We start from the raw sequence: 21,735 nt of genomic DNA, 5'->3' as shown, positions 1-21,735 counted from the left end.
ACTGCAGGTACATTCTCACTCATTAATTATTCAGGCATTGTTGGACAGCACTTGAATGAAGAGAATGCTGTGAATTCCTATTTGGGAAATGGTATGTTTGATATTCCAAACCATATTTTTTTCTCCCTATGTCATCTCCTGATTTCTTCTTTTCTTGTACAAGAGTATACTTCCTTCTTCTGAAGCATGAAATCATTATTGCTGCCCAGCTGCCACATTCATTCTTGATCCCTCTCTAACACCCTTCAGACCTCATTTTCGCTGACTGGAACACTCTTCAATACAAAAGGCAACTGTCGCACTTCAGTAGGGACTAACTGGTCTTCACTTTTGTGCTCACTGTCAGTGAATACTCTATTGTGTCTCTTCGCTCTGACACTCATATCGCTATATTACTTATTCCCTACCACAGGGACTTGATAGCATATGCAAGAGGTTGTGAAATGGGACAGTGAGCAAATTCATGACACAGGTTTCCAGGCAGATATGCAATGAGAGCAATAAGCTGGGTTTTGAAAGCAAACACAAACTCAGGAAAGCTGGCTGTCGTGGGTTAGGCCACTCTGGCAACCAAACCCTACACAGTCGCTCACTCACCCTCCCCCATCCCCAGGGACGAGGGAGAGAATTAAAGGAGAAATGGGAAACACATGGGTTGAGATAAGAACAATTTAATACAGATGATTTAATACACAGGGTAGATGCTCACCACCCCCTCTTATCCGCAGCCTGTCTCGTCCCAAAGCTGCAATCCCGGATGAACGCAAGGCCCCAAAATAGAGAGGTGAGGAGAGAGATAGTACTCTGAGAGTGGGAGTACTGGAAGAGAGAGAAAAAAAAGGCAATAGAGCAAAAGCGCAGGAGCACAAAAGAGCAAAAGCGGCGAAAGAGCCAAAGCGCGAAAAGCCCTTCTGTCCGGCTGACCCTCACTTTTATACTGGGCATGACGCTGCATGATATGGAATGCTAACTGGCCAATTTGGCCCTCAGTCTTAAGTTCCACCACAAATCACAAGGGGAATCGTGTCCCCCTTGTCCCGGCTATGCTCCCCCTTATCCCGCCGTGCTTCTGCACTCCAGCCAGAACACGGCACACTGAAAAGTCCTTGGAGTCTCACTTCCAACCACAAACATCAGCTTGCTATCAGCATTCTTCTCAGAGCGAGCCTCTGAGTAAAACCAAAACACTGAGCTCTTCTAGCTGCTAAAAAGAAGAGCTAACTCTGTCCCAGCTAAAACCAGGACACTGGCAGAGCGGTGGGTTCATTCGTTGTGACAGAGAGCACAGAGGAACAGAAGACAGAGGGGCGCAAAGCCCAGCTAAGACCTTGAGTGGCACTTTCAGAGCTGCTTCTTTCTGTGATGCATGCCAGCACATGTAACTCAGACATTAATTTCCCTTACTTCACTAAGCAAATTATTTCTAGAGTCCTCTTTACAAATCCTCCCCCATTTCATCTATGACTCTTCCCATCATCACCTTGCCATCTTTGGCCCCGAATTCTCATCATTGCTCCTCATCCTCCCCAGTTCCTTACTTCTCTTGGATTCTAATTCTTTTCTCAGTTTTCTGCAAACATAGCTGAGTATCCAGTATTTCTGAGGGGCACCTTTTTCCTCACTTCTACTTTTGTTTTGAGGAAGAGGTGATGAACAATTTTGGCAGGACAATTTTGTCATTACTTCTCTTCCAGCTACTAGAGTTTCCAGCTGGCATTCTGCTTTCCCCCTTCTTTTAAACAGAGCCAAGAGCAGCAGTAAGCTACAGCTCAGGTTTTATGGGCATTCACATACGACATACACACTCAAGCCCCAGAATCTACAATAGAACTATTTTTTAAGCTTTATTGTAAATCATAGTGGCATTTTTCTTAAAATTCAGGGTCCTGAATTCATGTGATTAAGTGGGGATAACATTGCTTATTTTCAAAGAGGATGTTTCCAGTCCTTAGAGAAAATGTGAGCCAAATGCACTGTAAGGACAAAAAAGCAAGCAGAATTATTTCAAATTTGTCTTTTTTTAAAAAAAAACAATGTCAGGAGCCGAGGGAGAAGCACTGACTGATGGCTTTAAAACACTTACCTTGGCGATAGCGGGTTAGGCCATTGGGCCTTCGCTCAGCAGACTGTGCCAGAGAGAGGGGATGTGACACTTAATGGAATTCAGCTGAAACCCAACCAACATTCCCTGTCTAGCAGGACACACACCTATTATTTCTTCTCCCCTGCGTGCTGCTTCCCAGACCTACTTCTTGTTCTCCAGAAACACGACTTGGTGAGCCCAGATAACTCTGTCTTTGCTAGTGGCCACAAATGCATCCTTCAGGCCCCGGTCACCGGACTCCTCCAGACCAGCACCCGCCCGGCACAATGCCCCACTGGGACCCACTCCCCAGGGCCCTGCGTGCCGAGCCCGGAGCAGGGAAGGGGGCTGGAGTCCAAATTGATTTGCGCGCTCCGGTTGTGTTTCTACAAGGAGAACGGACACCTGTGCAACCCCAGCTGCCTAAGGAACATGAGGGAATATCCTTGTGAAAAGGCAGTTGTGAAGCTTTTACATGGGAAAGTCGAAGATACTGCAACAGAAACATTGAGTGTGGGGGGAAAAATGTCATTTTCGGGGGACTTTACCCTCACTTTTGCCCTTAACGAAGCCAAGGTGAGACTCGAGCCTGTGTGCTGAGCCTGCCGACTCCTGGTTCGACAAGACTGGTTGCTGCATCTCCCTGGGATGTTTCTTCTCCCGAATTCTTCCCAGGGACGCGTTTTCCAGAGGCCTGAGTGGGCGGCGAGCCCCGGCTGACCCGAGGGGTCCCGGCGGAGGGGAGCAGCTTCTCACGGCCCCGCCGGCGAGAGGAGAGGGAGACGAGGGGCGCCCCACGGGCTATTCGCAGCGGCGAAGGGGCATTTCCAGCTTTTTTCACGTTCGGGGCAATTAAACGGCGGCTCCGAGCCGCCACGGCCCGGCCGCAGGCCCCGCCCTGCCCCGCCGGCGGCACCGGGCTCCCTCCGGGCTCGCCCCGCCCCTCTCGGCCCCGCCCCCCCTCGGCCCCGCCCATCGCATGCCGGGGCTCGCGCCGCCGCCGCCGCGTCCGTTCGGGCTCGCGCTGCCGGTTGGGCCCCGGCCGCCGCCTGGCGCTGCTGCCGGGGCCGGCGCGGAAGGATGCGGCGGTTCGAGCGGGTGGCGCTGCTGTGCCTGGGCTGCGGCGTCTGCTCGCTGCTCTACGGCTTCAGCCAGCTGGCCCTCTCCCTGGAGCAGGAGCCCGGCGACGGCCGGGAGCGGCAGGCCCGAGACCCCGCCGGGCAGGCAGGCGGCGGCCGGGCGGCGGGGAGCGCGGGCCGAGGCGAGGCGGGGGCCGGCAGGTACGGGGCGCGGGGGCCGGGGCTGGGAGGGGGAGGCGGGGGCGCGGGTGCGGGCGGGCGGACGGACGATGGTTCCCCCCGCATTCCTGCGGGGAGGGCCAAGGAGGCGCGGGAGCGCGCCGGCCGCCCTCCGGCGGGCGGAGCGGGGCTCAGCGCCCGCCCTCGACCCCCACGGCCGCCCCCGGCTGCTCGGTGCGGCCGCTCGGCTTGGGCGGTGTGGCGGAGGCGAGGCTGCCGTCGCGAGGCCGGGAAAGTGCTTTGGGAGGGAGCGGGGCCGGCGGCGTCGCTGTGTGCTCCCTCCCGAGCAGCTCCGGTATCCGGCGGGGCGGTTACCGCGGAACGGAGGCTGAGAAAGCATTAAAAATAAACAAACGGAGAACTTTAAAAAGTGGCGTGGCGGGCCGGCGGGCGGGAGCCACTGCGGGGCCAGCGGGGGCTGAAGCCGGTCCCGGGGCTGCGCTGCCCGCGGGCCGTGCCCCCTTCGCGGGCGTGTGCGCTGCGAGGCCGGGCGGCACCGAAGCGGGAGGGAGCTGGCGTCCTGCGGCGGGAGCCGGCCCGCCGCCTTCAGCCGCCCTGCGCTGAGTCAGGCTGCTTCCCTCTTGGGGCACGGCACGTAAGCGGGGAGGGCGCGTTTTCTTCTTTCCAGCTGAGACACTTTCAGGGTGCTGCTCAGTTCTGCAACTTGGTAGCTTTATGGTTATCAGATATAACTTTATTTAAACAAAACTACTTGCTGTGGGGTACTTTAATGAAGCCAGTCTTCTCACAGGGAACTGTGAGATCAGTTCCACAGTTCAAGTGGTGTAAATCTGAGCTGCTCACGCTCTGCAGAGCCGCGTATTTCTGTTGCCTGCCTCCTGTCAGCAGAAATTTTTATGTGGTCAAGTGGTGACTGAGATTATGGAATGAAAAAAAATACTAGTTTTCCTTTAGATTAGTTTCATGATGTGAACAGGTGGACGCCTGTGGCTACTAGAATGCTAATGCCAGGAAAAGAGGAGTGACAAGAAATCTGTTGCTAAAGCTGGAGGAGAAATAAGGACCAGGCCTTTCTGAGCCAGCCTATCTCTAAATCTGCTTAGATTCCACAGCAGTTTAAAGTGATGTAAGTTCAGTGGTTTGGTGACTGTCCCTCCTTCCCAATGCTGCACATGCCCTGGCACTCCCCTGCCTTATACTGCTTGTGCTCCTCCGATCGCACAAATGAGTTGATCCAGCATGCTGACCTGCCTGAAAACTACCTAGGTTTTGGCCAGCTCAGCGCTCTGAATTGACTGGTCGTGTAATTATGAAAGCGTTGGTGCTGGTGCAAAGGAGTTGTGGAGGATGGCAGGATGACAAGCTGTGGCTTAATCATCTTAAAATATCATGAAACAGCATTATGAGTTGGTAGGGGTGGAGTCAGCTGAAATGTGAAACCCAGCTTTTGTCTGGTGTAACTACTTCAGAGAATGTTTTTCCCCATGCTTTTGTTTTAGTGCAGATTAATGCAGATTATGACTTGAAAAAATGTGAGGATGCTTGTTCCTCACTCCTACTTCATGATTAAAAACTTGCGAGAAGTTGAAATCTACTAGTTTTAAAGAACATAACTGGAATAAAAGAGTTAACTTTTAACAGTTAACTTTTAACAGTTTTAGGTAAGATTTCATCAGTTTAATGAATCAGTTTGAAATAGAAACGTGAAGGGAAACAAAATCGTATGTATGGTGATTTGTTTTACTAAAGAAAATACAGAGTTTTCATAAAGAAAACTTCTGTTGAGTAATACATGATAATTAAATAATTTCTATCAGTAAATGCTGAAATTCCTTTCAGGTGCATCATACTCTGGTTAGCAAAAGAAGAACCAAGTTTATCTTAAAAGCTCTACTTTTTTCTTTTTTAGTGTTTGCACTAAAGCGTAGTTTTTAAGACAAAGATACTGGTGGGGGAGAACCCTGACAAGGTGCAAGAAGCTTCTTGCTTGCTGCAGTGAGGTGAAATGAGATATAAATCTGCCCTGTGATGCAATGTGGAACAGCTTTACAACCTGAGAAAGTTATTTTTCCAAAGGTCTTAAGTGCTGCAAATAATTCCTGTGCATACAGTTTCACGGAGGCGTATCTCCTTGCAAAATCAGTGTCTATTGACACCTGTATGGGAATTCTTTACCTATAAGCTGCTGTCAAACTGAAGACTCAAGATTAATATCATCTTGTTGTAAATTATTGAAGTTTATATGATGTTTGTTCAAACAGTGTGTGCAAAACTCAGGTGCGAGTCAGTCCCTTAGACCAGTCCCTAAAAGGGTTTTATTTAAGGGAAAAATCTGTCCTGTGGCGGTTAAAGCCCCACTGAATGTTCCTTTAGATGCGTGTTTCAATTATTCTCAAGTATTAGATTGTGTTTAGTTCTCTTGTGTAATTGACACACACATATTGGTGAATGTGTTGTTGTTTTTCAGTTTTTATATTTCAGCTGTTTTTTCCAGTGGAGACTGAGCATGAGAGCCACATGGCTGTTTTATGCCCACTTCCGACTATCTTGTGATTGTGTAGTACCCTAAAGGGTTCATAACCTTATAGAGTCAATTGTATTCAGATAACCTTCTCATCCTTCCTGGAGTTTAACATTTCATATGCATTAACAGAAGCTTTCAGTAATGAGTCGCTTCACCTATTTTCACCAATATCTTTAAAATACAGTTTGGCAAAGCAGACGTAACTGCCATCTGAAGAGATTTACGTGCTCAGCAGTGATTTCCTCTTCTCTTTTTAGCCAAGAAAGGTTTTCTTTTCCTGAATAATCTGGTTCAGTATGTGACATAAGGGCAGAAAGAGCTCAATCATACTCTGTGGTGGGAGGGAGGGGAGTCGAGGTTTCTGGAGGTTCTCAGAAGTGTGCAAACATGAAAACTGCTAGCTTTGAATAAAGCTTCAGAATACCACACCTGGAAGAATTTTGCAATAGCGATGATGCTTTTAGGTAGAAAATCTTTAATTAAAAAGGAAGTACTGTATTGAAACCGGAATTACAGGTTGAGGCAAGATCCTCCAATAAACATAATAATTTGGAGGAACTTGTTGGGCAATCACTTCGGTAAGGAGTTGTTTGTTTCAAAGGCTACAGTAGCCTGAGGAACAAGATGACTAGAAACTAAAGGCTTGTATCCTGAAACTTGATATAAATAGCTGAAAAACATTTCAAGACTTTTAGTTAAATCCTAAGGTTGGGTTTTAGCTGTGAAGAAAGATTAATGTTGAAGCTAAATTGTCCTCCTGATTATTCATTCCAGTGAGAAAAGTAGTAATGAATAGTCAGTACTATTCATTAGAGCTAAATGAGCAGCAGGTATGAACTTGAAGAAAAAAGAAAATATCGAAGTGTCTACTTCCAGAAGATACAAAGTCAGTCAAAAGCTGGTATATGTAATCAGCCTTTTTTCCTTTGCTAGTATGATTTATGGATGAGGAAAAAGGCTGTCAAAAATGAAAAAAAAACCCCATAGAGTGAATAAATGTGTTTTTGCTACACATATGTCATTTAATAGTGCTATGATCTACTGTCTGTGGAGTATCCTTTGAAGTCAGTCTTTCTCCACATGCTTTCAGATCAGTTAATTAGCAGACTGTGCTTATGTGAAGTGAATCTTCAGTTAATTTTATCAATTTTGCCACTTCAATTATAGGCAGATAATGTTCATCTTTCTATTCAGTGCTATCCTAATGGCAAGTTTGAGTAGTAGAGCAGGAATCAGTCTGTCGTCGGTTCCATGAATTCAGTGAGGTCAATGAATTTGACCCTATTAAAATTGAATATTTTTCCATTATGCTGTAGTTTAGCATTTTCATGCAGCCAGCCATACTGGTTTGTTATGTGTGACACTGATATCTGTCTGTATCTGTCTCGCTCTCTTAGCTGTCCTGTCAAAAGGAGAGTTAAGAGGGTTATAGTGCACAGAAAGATGTAAGACGTATGCCCACAAGCTTAGACAGCAGAGGAGGGTGGTTGGAATAGGTAGGTACTTCTTTCCTTGCACTATGCGCGGCTGCTTTCGTCTGTGTCAGATCTTAAACAGCAATTTCACCAGAACGCTTCTCAGCTACTCCTGTGCCTCAAGAAATTGGTCTAGAAACTGTCTAAGCATTTCAGAATATGAGTAAAACTTTTTAAAAGGGTGAAACATTGAACAATTTTAAGTTGAAACTTCATTTAAAAAAGAATCTGTTCAATTTGTCAAGCGGTTAAATTCACTAGCAAATGCTATTTTGCATAGAAATGTTGTAAATTAATGAAACATTATCAAGATTTTTCCAGTTAAAAGTTTGTCCAGTGTCACACATTTAACATTACATCTGCTGCCTCCTATCTAATAAAGCCATTGCTTCTCTGACAAAATACATTGTAACAAATTTGTGACCTTGCTGCAAACCTTCAGGGAAAGCTATTCAGGAGAATCAGAAATTCTCAGAGCCTTTGGGAGTTGAATTGCGCATCTTTTCCCAAGTTTTTACTCCTGTGATTATAAGAAGGAAGGAACTAAAAAATGCATCCTTCCTGTTTTGCTGCCCGTTGTGGAGACACGCCAGTCTGGCTTTTTCAGTTGGTTCTCGCAGTTGATTAGACTTGGATTGTTAATGCAGTATTAACAGGAAGGCAGTAGTCATGACTCTGGCTAGTTGACTGCAACCCTCACCATTTGAACACACTGCTAAATTTGCTGTGAAGCTACAGGAATATAAAAGATGCCACAGGGACTGAAAAGGATACTTGAAAGCTATGATCTCCATTAACAGTAAGCCCACCAGTGTGCTTAACAAAAAGACTGTTTTTTACTACTGATTGTTGGAGGATTCCTTACAGTTAAAACTTGACTTGCTTGAGCACAGGGCCTCAGTCTTTGTGAATGCGACGTGTGCATTGCTATGTATTTTGCACACAAATTTAAAATTGTCCTTTAATCTTGAAAAGAATTCTTCTTTTCAGATCACAATATAGACACCTTTGCTATGTCTGCAAGACTAAAATTTTTACTGTCCAGTTGTGCTGAAACTCAATTATCTCTCCTTAATAAAAGGGAGAGAGATACCTTGAACTGGCAAAGAGATCTTTGAGAAAGTTTATCTATCATACCAGTGGTTTTTAAAACCTTATATTTCTTTGCTTTTAGATTTTTGATGTTAGGAGTTGTCCAGCTCAGTAGTGCGATGGAGGTGAGGCTGCTGCAGTTGCATGTCCCTGGGTCCAGCTAGCAGCAAAGCTAAGCGTTTATTCCCAGTGGCTATACATGCCCACAGTGCATGTGTACATGGCTGGCCATGGAGGTCAACACAGAGAAAACAGCTCTTGCACAACCAAAAGCAAAACAAGTGGCTTGATACTGTTCCCTTCTCTGGCTGATCAGGGTGAAGGGCTTTTAGTGAAAAATATATTAATGCATACAGTGTGGATCCCTTCAGTAACTGGCCTTAGACAGTCTATCCAGGACTGGCTCCTGATCCTCTGGTCTCCCCTGTTGCTGTCCTGGGCATGCAAGTCCACGAGGCTTGCAGCCCCACTTCAGTTGCTGGTACTCAGACCTTCTTAGACATGCACACACATGCACAGATGCATACACTATGGATACTTCCAGTTACTGGCCTTAGCCCGTGTGGCAGCTGACCACAGGATTGCCTTAGGTGAATAGGTCTTTTGGATAGCTGGTCCACACATATGGCCTTAACAGTAGGCAGCCCTCAAACCCCAAGGCCTCTCTGGTGGCTGGCTTGGACCTTCTGATCCCAGTAGCCGTCCCTCAAACCCTAGTCTCTCTAGGTTAAGAGAAGTTCTTTCAGTAGCTCAGTCCCTCTGATCCTGCAGAACCTGGCCCAGCTGTATGGCCTGTTGGATACCTGGCTCCCAAGCCTCTCGCTTTACTTGTGGGCCACTCTGGTTTGATACTTACTAGTGATTACGTGTGCCAACGTGTACACCCATGTGTTTCTCCAGTTTCTGGTACTACAGGCTCCTGGGCCTCTATGATCTACAGCAACCATTTGCTGGCACTTGGACATCTGTGCACACATATATGTGGAATGGAGCCCCATCCACCCAGGAAAATAGAAATTGAGTTTAATAAGGAGACAGGTGATCAGGCACACAACATGGCCAATTGTACTGACTGGAAGCCTGTTTACCTGTGACTGGACCTTCTTATCTTCTCTGCGTTTTTGCATTCTCATTCCTCCTCAGTCCACCTTGATCTCACAAGCCCCACACCCCTGCAGGCAGTGACCGCTGTAGACAGTCGGTAAGGTGGTCTGGAGAGCCTCTCCTGTTGTCTCATCTGGCAGAACTTCTGCCTGGCCCATGGGCTGACTGCTGTCCTGCACTGGGGCTGGGTCAGAGTGCTGCATATGCCTGTGGTAGATTGCTGGCTTTCCTTCACCTGATGTTGTTTTCTGGTTTCGGTTTGTGGTGACTGGCTTTACTCACATCACCTATAATAGATGAGAGCAAAATGTCCCTCCCTGATGCTGAAGGCGACTATTCCTGTCTGACTAGTAACCTTGCTCAGGTAACAGTGACTGTACTTGTTTGATGAATGCATACAGTCAATCTCCCTGGCTTTGTAAAGCACTCATGGTACTTACTTGTAGTCTAAGCTTTTCTCAAGTTTTATTTCAAGTAAAAAAAAAAAAAAATCCTCGTGAGTGGCATTTTGGATGATCATACTGTGAATAACAAGAAGAAAATACCGTCCAATGATTCCAGTCTCTTAATCTTTGTATGTGAAAGCTTTATGGAATATGGTAGTGTATGGTCAGTTGAAAGAGACTTTAGCTGGCAGGAAAAAAGTCTTAGTCTAACATTAGGTAAATTACATACATATGTATCTCAGTAATATTTTGGTTTCAAACAGGAGATTTATGGATCTAATCCAAGGCTGAAAACCTTGTCATTGTGCTAAATGGGATATCAGAAAGGCATAACGTGTCAGGGAAATGACTTGGACATTAACTCAAGCTTGCCTCTTGCCTTCATAGTCTGGGTAGGATAGTAGCTCAAGGCAGCTAAGAAAGCACAGCTTTTGACAGCTGGAAGAGGAATCCTCTGTAATAATAATATGATAATAATCTTCCAAACCAGAAAACTGTTCTTGAGAGGTAGTCTGTTAATTTATCCCAAAAGTAGTGAGAGACAGTTGCTTCAAAAAGGTACACAGTGGAGATTGTAAAGATTGTTCTCCAGATAAGCACAAGGTCTTAATGTGCCTTGAAGTTTTTAAGAAGCTTCAAAAGCCACAAAGATTAATGTAAAGAAAGAATCTGGCAGAGAGAACTTGTGGTTTTATACTATTCACTTTCCCCAGAAGAGTGCAGATGTCCTAGCTGCAATCTACATTATCCTTTTCTGTACCTGGATGTTTATTTGTGGAGACCATTCTTAAGGCATGAGATAAAATTACTTGACTAATTCTTGCAAACACATGTATCTACAGGATATGAGGATTTCCTGTGATCTCTAGCAAAGAACTGCTCCACCCCCCCAACAGTTAATGAGGCTTTGTGAAACACTGTGTTTATCAGATCATTTTTCTCAAGTATTGAAAAAAGAAGAAATGACACAGCTTGCCATTTTTGATGCTACATTAATCTGTTAAACCTAGTATTCACAAAACATTGGCCTTTACAGATACCGGATAACCCTACCAAGATGACTCATTTCAAACTTGCAAAGCTAACTTCCAGTAGAGTTCTGAGCTGTAGTCTTTAAATACCTTTTAATCATCAAGCTTTTGTGTGGGTTTTCTTCTTGCCACATGTCTTTCATTCACAGATACCAACTTTCAAAGGAGGATGAACACTATTGGCATTGTGTCACCAGGGCAGGAAGGGGGAGCAAAGGAGGTCACTGGAGTGCACCACTTGCTTTTCAATATTCTATGTGCTCATTTAAGATTCTAAATCTTGATGTCTATTTCCTCACCAGAACCTCTGAAAATACACTTCTGTTGCGCTCTTAAAATATTTCCTGTATTACTGTTGCATAAAATGTAGTGGCAGACTAGTAAAACATGCTTTTTTGTTGCTAATGTAGCACAGGTCAATAAATGATTAGTCTTGCATGAAGAAGGAAAACTTGCCAGATGTGGTGATTATTTCTGTATTGCATTAACCTTTTGTAATGAAACAATGGAATTCATTGGTGCTGCAAAGCCCTGTTTTTTGTTAAAAATCAGCTTTGCAGGTTTGCACCAAATAGTCATGAATGAATAGGGATTGTGTTTAAATGGACAATCTGTGAAATGGAAAATCTGTAAAATGTAACTTTGAAAATGAAATGTTCTACTTGCTCCTTTTCATGAAGTAGACAAAGGTATTGCAAAGGTGGAGTTTTCTCCAGCACTAAGTGTTGTCATTCACTCTCTTACCTATGAACTTATACTAAGCTGAGAACATAGAATGACCGTCAAAAATCCCAGCCCTTCTGTTTTTATCACTCTGAAAATATATGGAGAGGAAAAGCTAAAGGATGGGGACTGTTCTTCCTTAAAAAAATCCTTGTGGTTGGCACCTAATACCTCCTCTCTTATATTATACGAGTTCCATTACATAGCCAGTCTTCTGCCAGGTAATTAACTATTCAAGTTATGTTTGAGCTAGAAAATAATCCATTTAACTTTGCCATAAAATCAGTAACATTTATATAGGTTATTTTTGTCTTATCCTGTTAGGTGTAAGAATTTGTCTGTATCTTTCTGGAATTCCTATTGGATGCTGCCCTCTGATGTTTGTGGAATGAACTGCTTTTGGGAAGCTGCTTTTAGGTAGGATCTATTATTAAATAGTACTTTATTATTTGATCGCAGACAGGTGTAGCTGATAAGTATTTTTGCCTGTTTAGCAAGGTGACAAAGCAAAATATTTTGATTGCTTCACATGCATTTCACCTGCTTATATTATGGTTGCCTTTAGGTGGGCTTTCTCTTGTTCTATTGTGTTTTTAAAATTGTAAACTCAAGTGTTATTACAAAGAGTAGATTGTTTCAGTCATGTTTCTTCATTAAATAGAGACTTACTAACATTGGTAAAAAGTCTACCTGAATATAGTCTGAAAAGTTACTGATGAATTGATTATTTTTGATAAATAAAACTTGCTACACAGTAATGCCCATGATGTAACTTGCGATAAAAACTGTCAGACATGCTTAGCAGTTAAGTTTGGAGTTTTTTTATTCAAGTTACATGTTTTATTTGAGGAGGGTACTTCATCCAAAAGGACTGAAACAACTATTTTAGAATGTGCTTTAAGATACCATATGTTAAAGCATAGACTATGTCCTGAAAGTTAAATCTTTAACAATAAGTTTAAGTGTTTTGATGCAGTTGTTCAGATACTTTAGGCTGTCAGATTATGGAAATAGCTTGAAAAGAAATGGAAGAAGCCTTAAGCTACTTGACAGATATGTTCTGTTAACCTGTATAGTTCTCTTCAGTAGATGAAGTTGTAAGTCAATTTTTCTTGTATTTAAAATTTTACCGATCATATTTTGATATGGTTATCTCTTCTTCTTAGTCTGAAACTTGAATATTTCTAGGGAAGCAAAAGAAAAAAAAAAGTTTAGCTTCACAAGGCTTAACGTATTTTTGAAAATTATGACTGTGGAAAAGACTTTAGATCTGTCCCCTATTCCTCTCTACTTGTGTGCTGTCAGTGCTTTTTAAGCTTATCAGTTGCCAAGAAGTTACTTAAAGAGATGGCTTAGATTGTTAACTGTACCTGCAATTTGGGACTGCTGAGTCTTTATTGCTGCCCTTGGAAGCCAGTGTATCAGTCCAGAGAGGTTCATCTGACTTTCCCTTTGGCAGATTTAGCCGTTTGAATGGACTCAATTCTTTTTTTTTTTTTCTCCTTAAAGGTTAGCTTTTCGGAGTTTAGCTTTATGAAGTTGAGCACAGGAGAGTAAACCAAATGTCAGTGCTGTTGTGGTGGAGGGCATAGGGGCTTAGCCTGTGCTTAGTGGAGGGATAGGATGTGATTGATTGTTCATTCATCCCTGGACATCTGAGCCAGTCTAACAGTTGTGTAGTGCTGAGAGAGGAGAAGGTCTCGCTGTCTTCTGAGCCCATTGAGTGTGATGACCATAAACTGTCCACAATACAGTGTAATGCAGTAAAATAGCAGAAAACTTCCCTTCTGGATTTTCTGCCAGGCTTTAGGCAAGTGGGACCTTGGAACCAGATGTGGAGAAACCCTATGCAATTCCTTTGCACGTACCTTAAGCTGTATTATTCTATTAAGAATGCCCTACATGACTGTGAAGACAAGTCTGTTGAAGTATGCACTGATTATGACAGTACTGGACAAGTGCAGTTTCTTTCATGGTGAAACAGTTGTCATGGTGCACCCCTAATATTTGCAAAATTTCATGTTTATACATTTTGAAACTGAAAGAAAAAAAGCTACTTAAATCTGTAAAGGGGATGTGATGCTCAGATTAATCATTTCAGGTTGTTTGATTATTTTATCAATATATTACTATTAAACTAATACCCATATGTTGTACTGACTCTGCTCATTGAATTCCTCAGTGAGATGCTCTAACTTCACAGGGAGCCTCCCCCAAACTTTATTTATTTCTTGCTCCGTTGAGTAAGTTCAGTTGGTTTCAGAGAGGTGCAGTGAGTTTGTGTAAGAGAAGTGACGAAGGTGGCAGAGAGGAAGAGAAAGTGCTCCCTCCTTGGAGAGCAGCAAGCGATTGCAACGGCTCAGCCTCTGAACCTGCTGCCTAAGCCTCATCTCCTTGTATGTGCTGGAATAACACAGAAGATAGTTGCAGTTCGGTTGCAGCTTTGGATATGAGTCACAGTTTTGTTTCACTCTCAAACAAAATATGTGCATTATACTAGGTGCATTGAGAAGCTGAAAGGTTTAGACCTTTGATACCATCTTATGCTTTGCATGTGATACTTAGTAGTTGTTCTCAAGTTTGCAGTCAGATTTTTGGAGGAAGAGGAATGAACTTAATTGCATGCAAGTTTGTGAACCACAGCGAATGAAGTCTAGCAGTCTTGTTTTATGAAATTGTACGTGTAGGGCCACTTCAAGATTCTTCATGAAGATAAAGCTTTTTGAAAGCTTTTTCTGTAAAGAGGTAATATTGTGGTTCTAAATCGGGTATCTTCTGAAATAGAAGGAAGTTAGAGTGTCTTATTCCAGATAATTTTGATCCTGGGTCGACAAAGCCTTTGTGTTCTTGTTAAGTGCAGTTGTAGTGAGGTGCAGAATAAAGCTGGACTGTGAAGAGATTAGGATAGGGAGAGGGAGATGAGAAAGACCTAAGAGCTGCATATCTGATTGAAATCTTAGGACAGCTAACTCTACTGACTATAGACGTGCCAACAAAATAATGGGAATTCTACGGAGTTTGCTTTTAATAGAAATGGCAGAGTCTGGTCATGGAACTGCACTAACACTTGCCTTGAATCTTCTATTTGGCCTGGTTTAATCTGTAAAAAGAGAACAACACTGTTTATCAAGATCATAAATCAGTTTGTGAATGGAGATTCTGGTGTTCTGTTCTTGCTGTTCCATTAAACTAACCAAATGACTTTGTTCAGAAGAGCAGATCATATAGCGAGAATTTCTTTGGCGATAGTGAATTAATAAAATTTATCTCGATGTTAGAATGTCTCCTTTCCCTTTCCTAGTGAAGTTTTTCAAACATTCGAAGGTAGTCCTTCAGCTTTTGGATTTTGAGGTCTGTGCTGGGTTTGTGTAATGGGGGTGTGGTAGCAGGGGAGGGGCTACAGGGGTGACCCCTGAGAGAAGCTGCCAGAAGCTTCCCTGGCTCCAAGTCAGACCCACCTCAGGCCAGGGCTGAGCCCATCAGTGCCTCTGGGAATGACATTTAAGAAAGGACAAAGAAACCTGTACCATATGGGACCTGCAGTGAAGAGACGGGGAAGACATGGGTGGATGTCTGTGCTGGGCTGCCCCCTCCCCTCTCCCACCTGCCAAGGGTGGCTGTGGCAGTGGCTCGAAGCACCCCGACACTCCCTGCTCCCGGGGCACCTGCTGGGTAGAACTTGTCCCACTGGGGCTGCCAGAGTTTGTCAGGCCTGGCGCAGCTGCAGCGGAGAGAGGACTGAGATCTGAGACAAACGGCCACACAGACACCGAAGTCAGTGAAGATGGAGTGGGAGGGGGTGTGCCAGAGCTGAGATTCCCCTGCAGCCTGTGGAGGTTAACGGTGGAGCAGAGATCCACCTGCAGCCAGTGGAGAGCCTCATGCTGGAGCAGGTGGCTGTGCCTGAAGGAGGTTGTGACTCTGTGGGAAGCCCATGCTGAAGCAGTCAGTTGGTGAAGGACTGCACCCTGCAGGAGGGACCCACGCTGGAGCAGTTCGTGAAGAACCGCAGCCCCTGGGAAGGTCTCACATTGGAAGAGTTCATGGAGAGCTGTCTTCTGTGGGAAGGACCTCTTATTGGAGCAGGGGAAGAGCATGAAGAGTCCTCCCCCTGAGGAGGAAGGAGCGCCAGAAACAGTGTGTGACAAACTGACCAGAACCCCCATTCCCCTTCCCCCTGTGCCACTGCAGCAGAGGAGGCAGAGAAATGGGGACCAAAGCAGAGCCCAGGAGGAAGGGAGGGGGTGGGGGAAGTTTTTTTAAGATTTGATTTGGTTTCTCAATATCCTCTCTGATGTGATTGATAACAAATTAAATTGATCTTTTCCCCCTAAGTTGAGTTCATTTTGCCTGTGACCAAAATTGGTGAGTGATCCCTCCCTGTCCTTGTCTCGACCCACCAGCCTTTTGCTTGAGGCCTTGACCCTTGTAAGCACTGCTCAGCAATAGCGAAAACATCCCCATGTTACCAGCATTGTTTCCAGCACAAATCCAAAGCATAGCCTCATAGTAGCTACTATGAAGAAAGTTAACTCTCTCTCAGCCAAAAGCAGCACGGTATGGCTGTCTGACCTGTCTGATTTCAGTTGTTGGATGGTGCTTCTGAGTGGGTTTTAACTTCCATTGCTCATTAAAGAAATAAGTTTCACTATTTTTTGAGTATGTTGAGATCCTGGTGGTGTGGATATGTTGAGATGAATTGTAACAGTCCTGAAAAACAGGACTTCTTTTCTAAACTAGCTAGCTCATTGGAGGACAGAGCTTTGGACTTTCATAATTGATTTTTAAATTACTAATATATTGTAACTTCAAAGCTGATCTACTAATTGAGTTTGTAATTGAATAGATGACATTTGGGCATCATATGCACTGGTATTCTTACATACTTTTACAAAATAAGCTCTGATTATGACCTATTTTTAATTCAAGTAGAAAGTTAAGAAGCTGAGTTAGAAACTAGAATTTTCATCACTTTCAAATCCAGATAATTTCTGTAGTTACCTTGATCCTGCTTCTAGTAAGTGTGGGAATGATTTAACAGTTTAATTTTAATCAGTGTAAGCTTTGTTGCTGTCTCACTGCCTATTTACTGTTTTTTTGTCTTGTGACTAAAAGGCTGCTGGGTTAGGCTCCTTAATGACCAATTGATTTAGATCAAACACAAAGCATTAAAAAAAAAAAGAATTGCAATAAGTAAGCTATCTGTATTGCGTTTACGTGTCCACTGTTTGTTTTTCTGATGCACATGGTGGTGCCTGGTTTGCAATAATGCAGGTTGTTATATGAAAATATTTTCCATGCATATTCTAACGAATATAATTTGCATTTTCCATGCTAATTGTCAAAAAACTTGCATGGGTAAAATATTTGCACTGATAATGTGCTTAGCTTTTTATACTGAAGAAGAAAACACATTTGCAGTAGGCTTCTGTTTGTTCTTGTAAGTGTAAAGAACTTTAACACAGCTGAGCCTGGCAACCTAGTCCATTTGATAATAATATCAAGGAAAGTTAGATTAATGATATTGTGGAAGTACTGAGAGATGTTTTAAGCAACGTTGTTTAGGAAGCTGCATGCCTCGTGTGTTACAGACTATATGGAGAAAAGATCAAAGAAAAGCAAGGCTGTAGCTCTATCAGAACCGGTGCAGGAAAACTTGGTTTTATGTAGAATAATTTTTAAAATGTTTTTTGTAACCTACAGAATAATTCTTATATCCTTGTATTACCATTATGTAATATGGTGCTGGTTGTACATGAAAACATGTGTGCAAGTTAGGATGATGGCAGTTTTCTCAGAAAATTACAGATATTTTTACATTGTTCAAAACTCATGCAATTCTATTAAAAATGGTAACTCCTCAATGGACCAGAATAAAATTTGAAAGGACAACTGAGGTCAATTTATTGCTTCAGTTATTCTGTGCTCTCGGTACCTGCATGCTAATCTTTCTTCTCTTGGCTTCCGCAGCCGTGTTAAGGGAATAAGAGAGGACAGCTTGATTGCCAGTGGAGTTGTGCAGGGAGCTTCCTGTTGATCCCTAGGCATGTTCTTAGTAGTACGTCAGTGGATGGGAAAAAGGAACTCCAGTGCACCAAGTCTGTGACGTAGAATTAAGGCTGACTGTGGTTCCTTCGTGGCTTTCTGTAGTAACAGTGCCACTATACCTGAATGAGGCTTGAAAAAAGGAGAAAAATAAAATTGCCCTTGGTTGCACTGACGGGTCTTTGAATGGAGCCAGGTCACACTAGATGCTGTAACACTGCAGCTGCTCTGGAGGGGTTGGAGCTCGGAAGGCAGAAGTTTGTGCTGTTGTACTGTGACCTCAGTAAAGCAGGCTGGGATTGGAACAGGCTTAATGATCACAAATTAGATGGAGTTGTATACAGGATTCCTTACATCTGTCTGGGTGTTTCTGAGGGTTTGGTGCCCTCTCACCTGTGCTGTTAATGTGTTAAGTAAGAATAAGAATAGGAGAACCTTACCTTAAATGTATGCAGAAGACCCCCACTGCAGTACCTTGTGCTAAATCTGGAGGGCAGAGGAAAGGTTTTCGTGGAGCTGATGAGTATTTTAGGGACAATATCATTTGGGTTTTGAGTTTTTTGCAAGAAGTTCAGCTGTCATGCAGCGAAGGTTCTAGAAAGTACAACCCATCAAAACATACCTCTATGGCTTGTTGCCAAATTATTACTTTATGATTTTAATTGACCTAGAAATGCTAATTTAATGTACAGTGTGTCATGGTGTATATCCCTAAACATAAGGCAGTGTCTTGACAGACAGGCTCTGAAAAATCTTGTTGTAGCAGATTCATCGACCATATCCAGCTTTGTTCCTCTGTCAGAGGTTATTAACACCACAGCAGAATTACTCAGTACAGAATGAACTTCAACACAGAAATACTTCAGGGCAAGGCTTGCACCTGACCTTATGCTGCTGCTGAGCAGCATGTTTTAAAAGTATGTGTTTTTGCTCCCGCAGTGTCAGTGTGGATTGTTTTTCATTTGTTTTCTAAACTCATGGGAGTATGTGTGGACCTCTTGCTCAAGTGATATATTTAATATATTTTTGCTGTCCCTACCACTTATGTGTAATTAGCATCCTCAGACAAAAAAAGTTATATTATCTGTCCCTAAACACTCAAATCCTGTTACGGCTTCTGGCTCAGTATCTTCTGTTGGAGCATTCTTTGCCCTTCCGTTTTAATTATCAGAGTGTTTTTTTTTATTACCTCCCCTGCAGGAGCTAGGACTCTGACATTATCAGAGATTGTTTTTTATTCTTTAGAAATTAGGACTCTTAAGTTTTCCTTGTTATTCTACCTAAAAGCCTTACTAAAATACGCTGTTTATATTTCACTGTATTGTTGCTTTTCCCAGTTTCTCTACTAAGTTCTTCCACACCAAAACATCAGGCTGCTAGTAAATAGAAATGTGCGTATAAAAAAAATCTACATTTGTGTTTTGGTATTTTCCACGTTGCCTCTGAACGTTTTTTTGAAAGTATTTCCTCACTTTTGAAAGTGTCTTCCACTTTCAGAGCCTGGATTATAGAATCATAGAATGGTTTGGATTGGAAGGGACCTCAAAGATCATCTAGTTCCAACCCCCCTACCATGGGCAGGGACCCCCTCCACTACACCAGGTTGCCCAAAGCCTCTTCCAACCTGGCCTTGAACACTTCCAGGGATGGGGCATCTACAACTTTTCTGGGCAACCTGTTCCAGTGCCTAACTACCCTCAGAGTGAAGAATGTCTTCCTTAGATCTAATTGAAATCTCCCCTCTTTCATTTTAAAGCCATTGCCCCTTGTCCTATCACTACCATCTCTTGTGAAAAGTCCCTCTCCAGCTTTCTTGCAGGCCCCCTTAAGGTACTGGAAGGCCACTAGATGGTCTCCCCGGAGCCTTCTCTTCTCCAGGCTGAACAGCCCCAACTCTCTCAGCCTGTCTTCATAGGAAAGGTGCTCCAGCCCGCAGATCATCTTTGTGGCCCTCCTCTTGACTCACTCCAGTAGCTCCATGTCCTTCTTCTGTTGGGGACTCCAGAGCTGAATGCAGTATTCCAGGTGGGGTCTCATGAGAGCAGAGCAGAGGGGCAGAATCACTTCCCTCAACCTGCTGGCCGCGCTTCTTTTGATGCAGCCCAGGATACGGTTGGCTTTCTGGGCTGCAAGCGCACATTGCTGGCTCATGTTGAGCTTCTCATCCACCAGCACTCCCAAGTCCTTTTCCTCAGGGCTACTCTCAATCCATTCTCCGCCCAGCCTGTACTTTTGCTTGGGATTGCCCCGACCCATGTGCAGCACCTTGCACTTGGCCTTGTTGAACTTCAGGAGTTTGCATGGGCCTGCCTGTCAAGGTCCCTCTGGATGGCATCCCTTCCTTCCAGCATGTCCACAACACCACACAGCTTGGTGTCATCAGCAAACTTGCTGAGGGTGCACTCAATCCCACTGTCTTTGTCACCAACAAAGATGTTAAATAGTTCTGACCCCTGAGGAACACCACTTGTCACCAGCCTCCACCTGGACATTGAACTGTTGACCACAACTCTTTGAGTGTGACCATCCAGCCAATTCCTTATCCACCGAGTGGTCCATTTGTCAAATCCATGTGTCTCCAATTTAGAGACAAGGATGTCATGTGGGACAGTGTCAGATGCTTTGGACAAGTTCAGGTAGATGATGTCATTTGCTCTTCCCTTATCCACCAATGCTGTAACCCCATTATGGAAGCCCACCAAATTTGACAGGCACTATTTGCCCTTTGTGAAGCCATGTTGGCTGTCACCAATCATCTCCCTTTTTTCCATGTGTCTTAGCGTAGTTTCCAGGATGATCTACTCTGTGATCTTGCCAGGCACAGAGGTGAGACTGGCTGGCCTGTAGTTCCCCAGGTTTCAATTTTTTACCATTTCTAAAGATGAGGGCTATGTTTCCTCTTTTCCAGTTGGTGCAAACTTCACCGGACTGCCATGACTTCTCAAATATGATAACGGTTTAGCAACTTCAGCTGCCAGTTCCCTCAGGACCTGCGGATGCATCTCATCAGGTCCCATGGACTTGTCCACCTTCAGGTTCTTTAGATGTTGTCAAACCTGATCTTCTACTGTGGGTGGTTCTTCATTCTCCCAGTCCCTTCCTTTGTCTTCTGCATCTTGGGCTGTGCAGCTGGAGCTCTTGCTAGTGAAGACTGTGGCAAAGAAGTTTCTGAGTTACCTCAGTCTTCTCTGTATCCTGGGTAACCAGGTGTCTCATTCCTTTCTGGAGAGGATCCATGTTTTTCCTAGTCCTTTTCCTAATCACTGATATTAGAGGTTCAATAAAGGTATTGCTCTGATACCAGAGCTGCAATACGCTGATACCGAACTTGCTCAGGTTCAGACAAGTTACAGTTCTTGTAAAATACGTTTTATTTTGCTCATGGTCAACTCTGCTTCTGAACTGCTAAAAAATCTGTATTGCTGAATAAGCTTGTGTCATTAGGTCGTGCCCAACTTAGAGCTGCCTAAATGAACAAGGTTTTCCTTTCTCTGTCTTCTGGTGAGGTAGTTGCATGACTAACTGCAGTTGAGGGAAGACAGGGAAAGGGGTTACAGAGGCTGGAAAATTCAGGAAGGAGAAGTAGAGAAGGGAGCAGTTGAGGGCAGATAATTTTGAAAGGAATTAAGGGAAGGACTGAATTCATGTGGACGTGACGCTGAAGAAGGTAGTGAGATGGGTCATGGCATAGATAACTGGCTCTGTGGGTGGAACATGTTAATCACAGAATCCATAGAATGGTTAGGGTTGGAAGGGACCTCAAAGATCATCTAGTTCCAACCCCCCTGCCATGGGCAGGGACACCGTCCACTACACCAGGTTGCCCAAAGCCTCTTCCAACCTGGCCTTGAACACTTCCAGGGATGGGGCATCTACAACTTCTCTGGGCAACCTGTTCCAGTGCCTCATCACCCTCGCAGTGAAAAGTTTCTTCCTTATATCTAATCTAAATC

At 44.0% G+C, this 21,735-nt stretch overlaps 1 protein-coding gene across 1 annotated transcript in view; it reads left to right on the top strand.

The window, feature by feature from the left end:
- The first annotated feature begins 3,163 nt into the window (after positions 1–3,163).
- Positions 3,164–21,735, top strand: part of GXYLT1 (glucoside xylosyltransferase 1) — a 33,669-nt gene continuing 15,097 nt past the window's right edge. Inside the window, exons 1-2 of the mRNA XM_086610141.1 lie at positions 3,164–3,363; positions 12,062–12,154. Of these exons, the coding sequence (XP_086466267.1) occupies positions 3,164–3,363; positions 12,062–12,154 (293 nt within the window). The remainder of the gene's footprint in view (positions 3,364–12,061; positions 12,155–21,735) is intronic.

Source organism: Tauraco erythrolophus, chromosome 4 (genome assembly GCF_009769465.1).
Source record: "Tauraco erythrolophus isolate bTauEry1 chromosome 4, bTauEry1.pri, whole genome shotgun sequence".
Lineage (NCBI taxonomy): Eukaryota > Metazoa > Chordata > Aves > Musophagiformes > Musophagidae > Tauraco > Tauraco erythrolophus.
The sequence above is the reverse complement of the archived record's forward strand: the minus strand, read 5'-3'. Positions and strand labels throughout refer to the sequence as shown.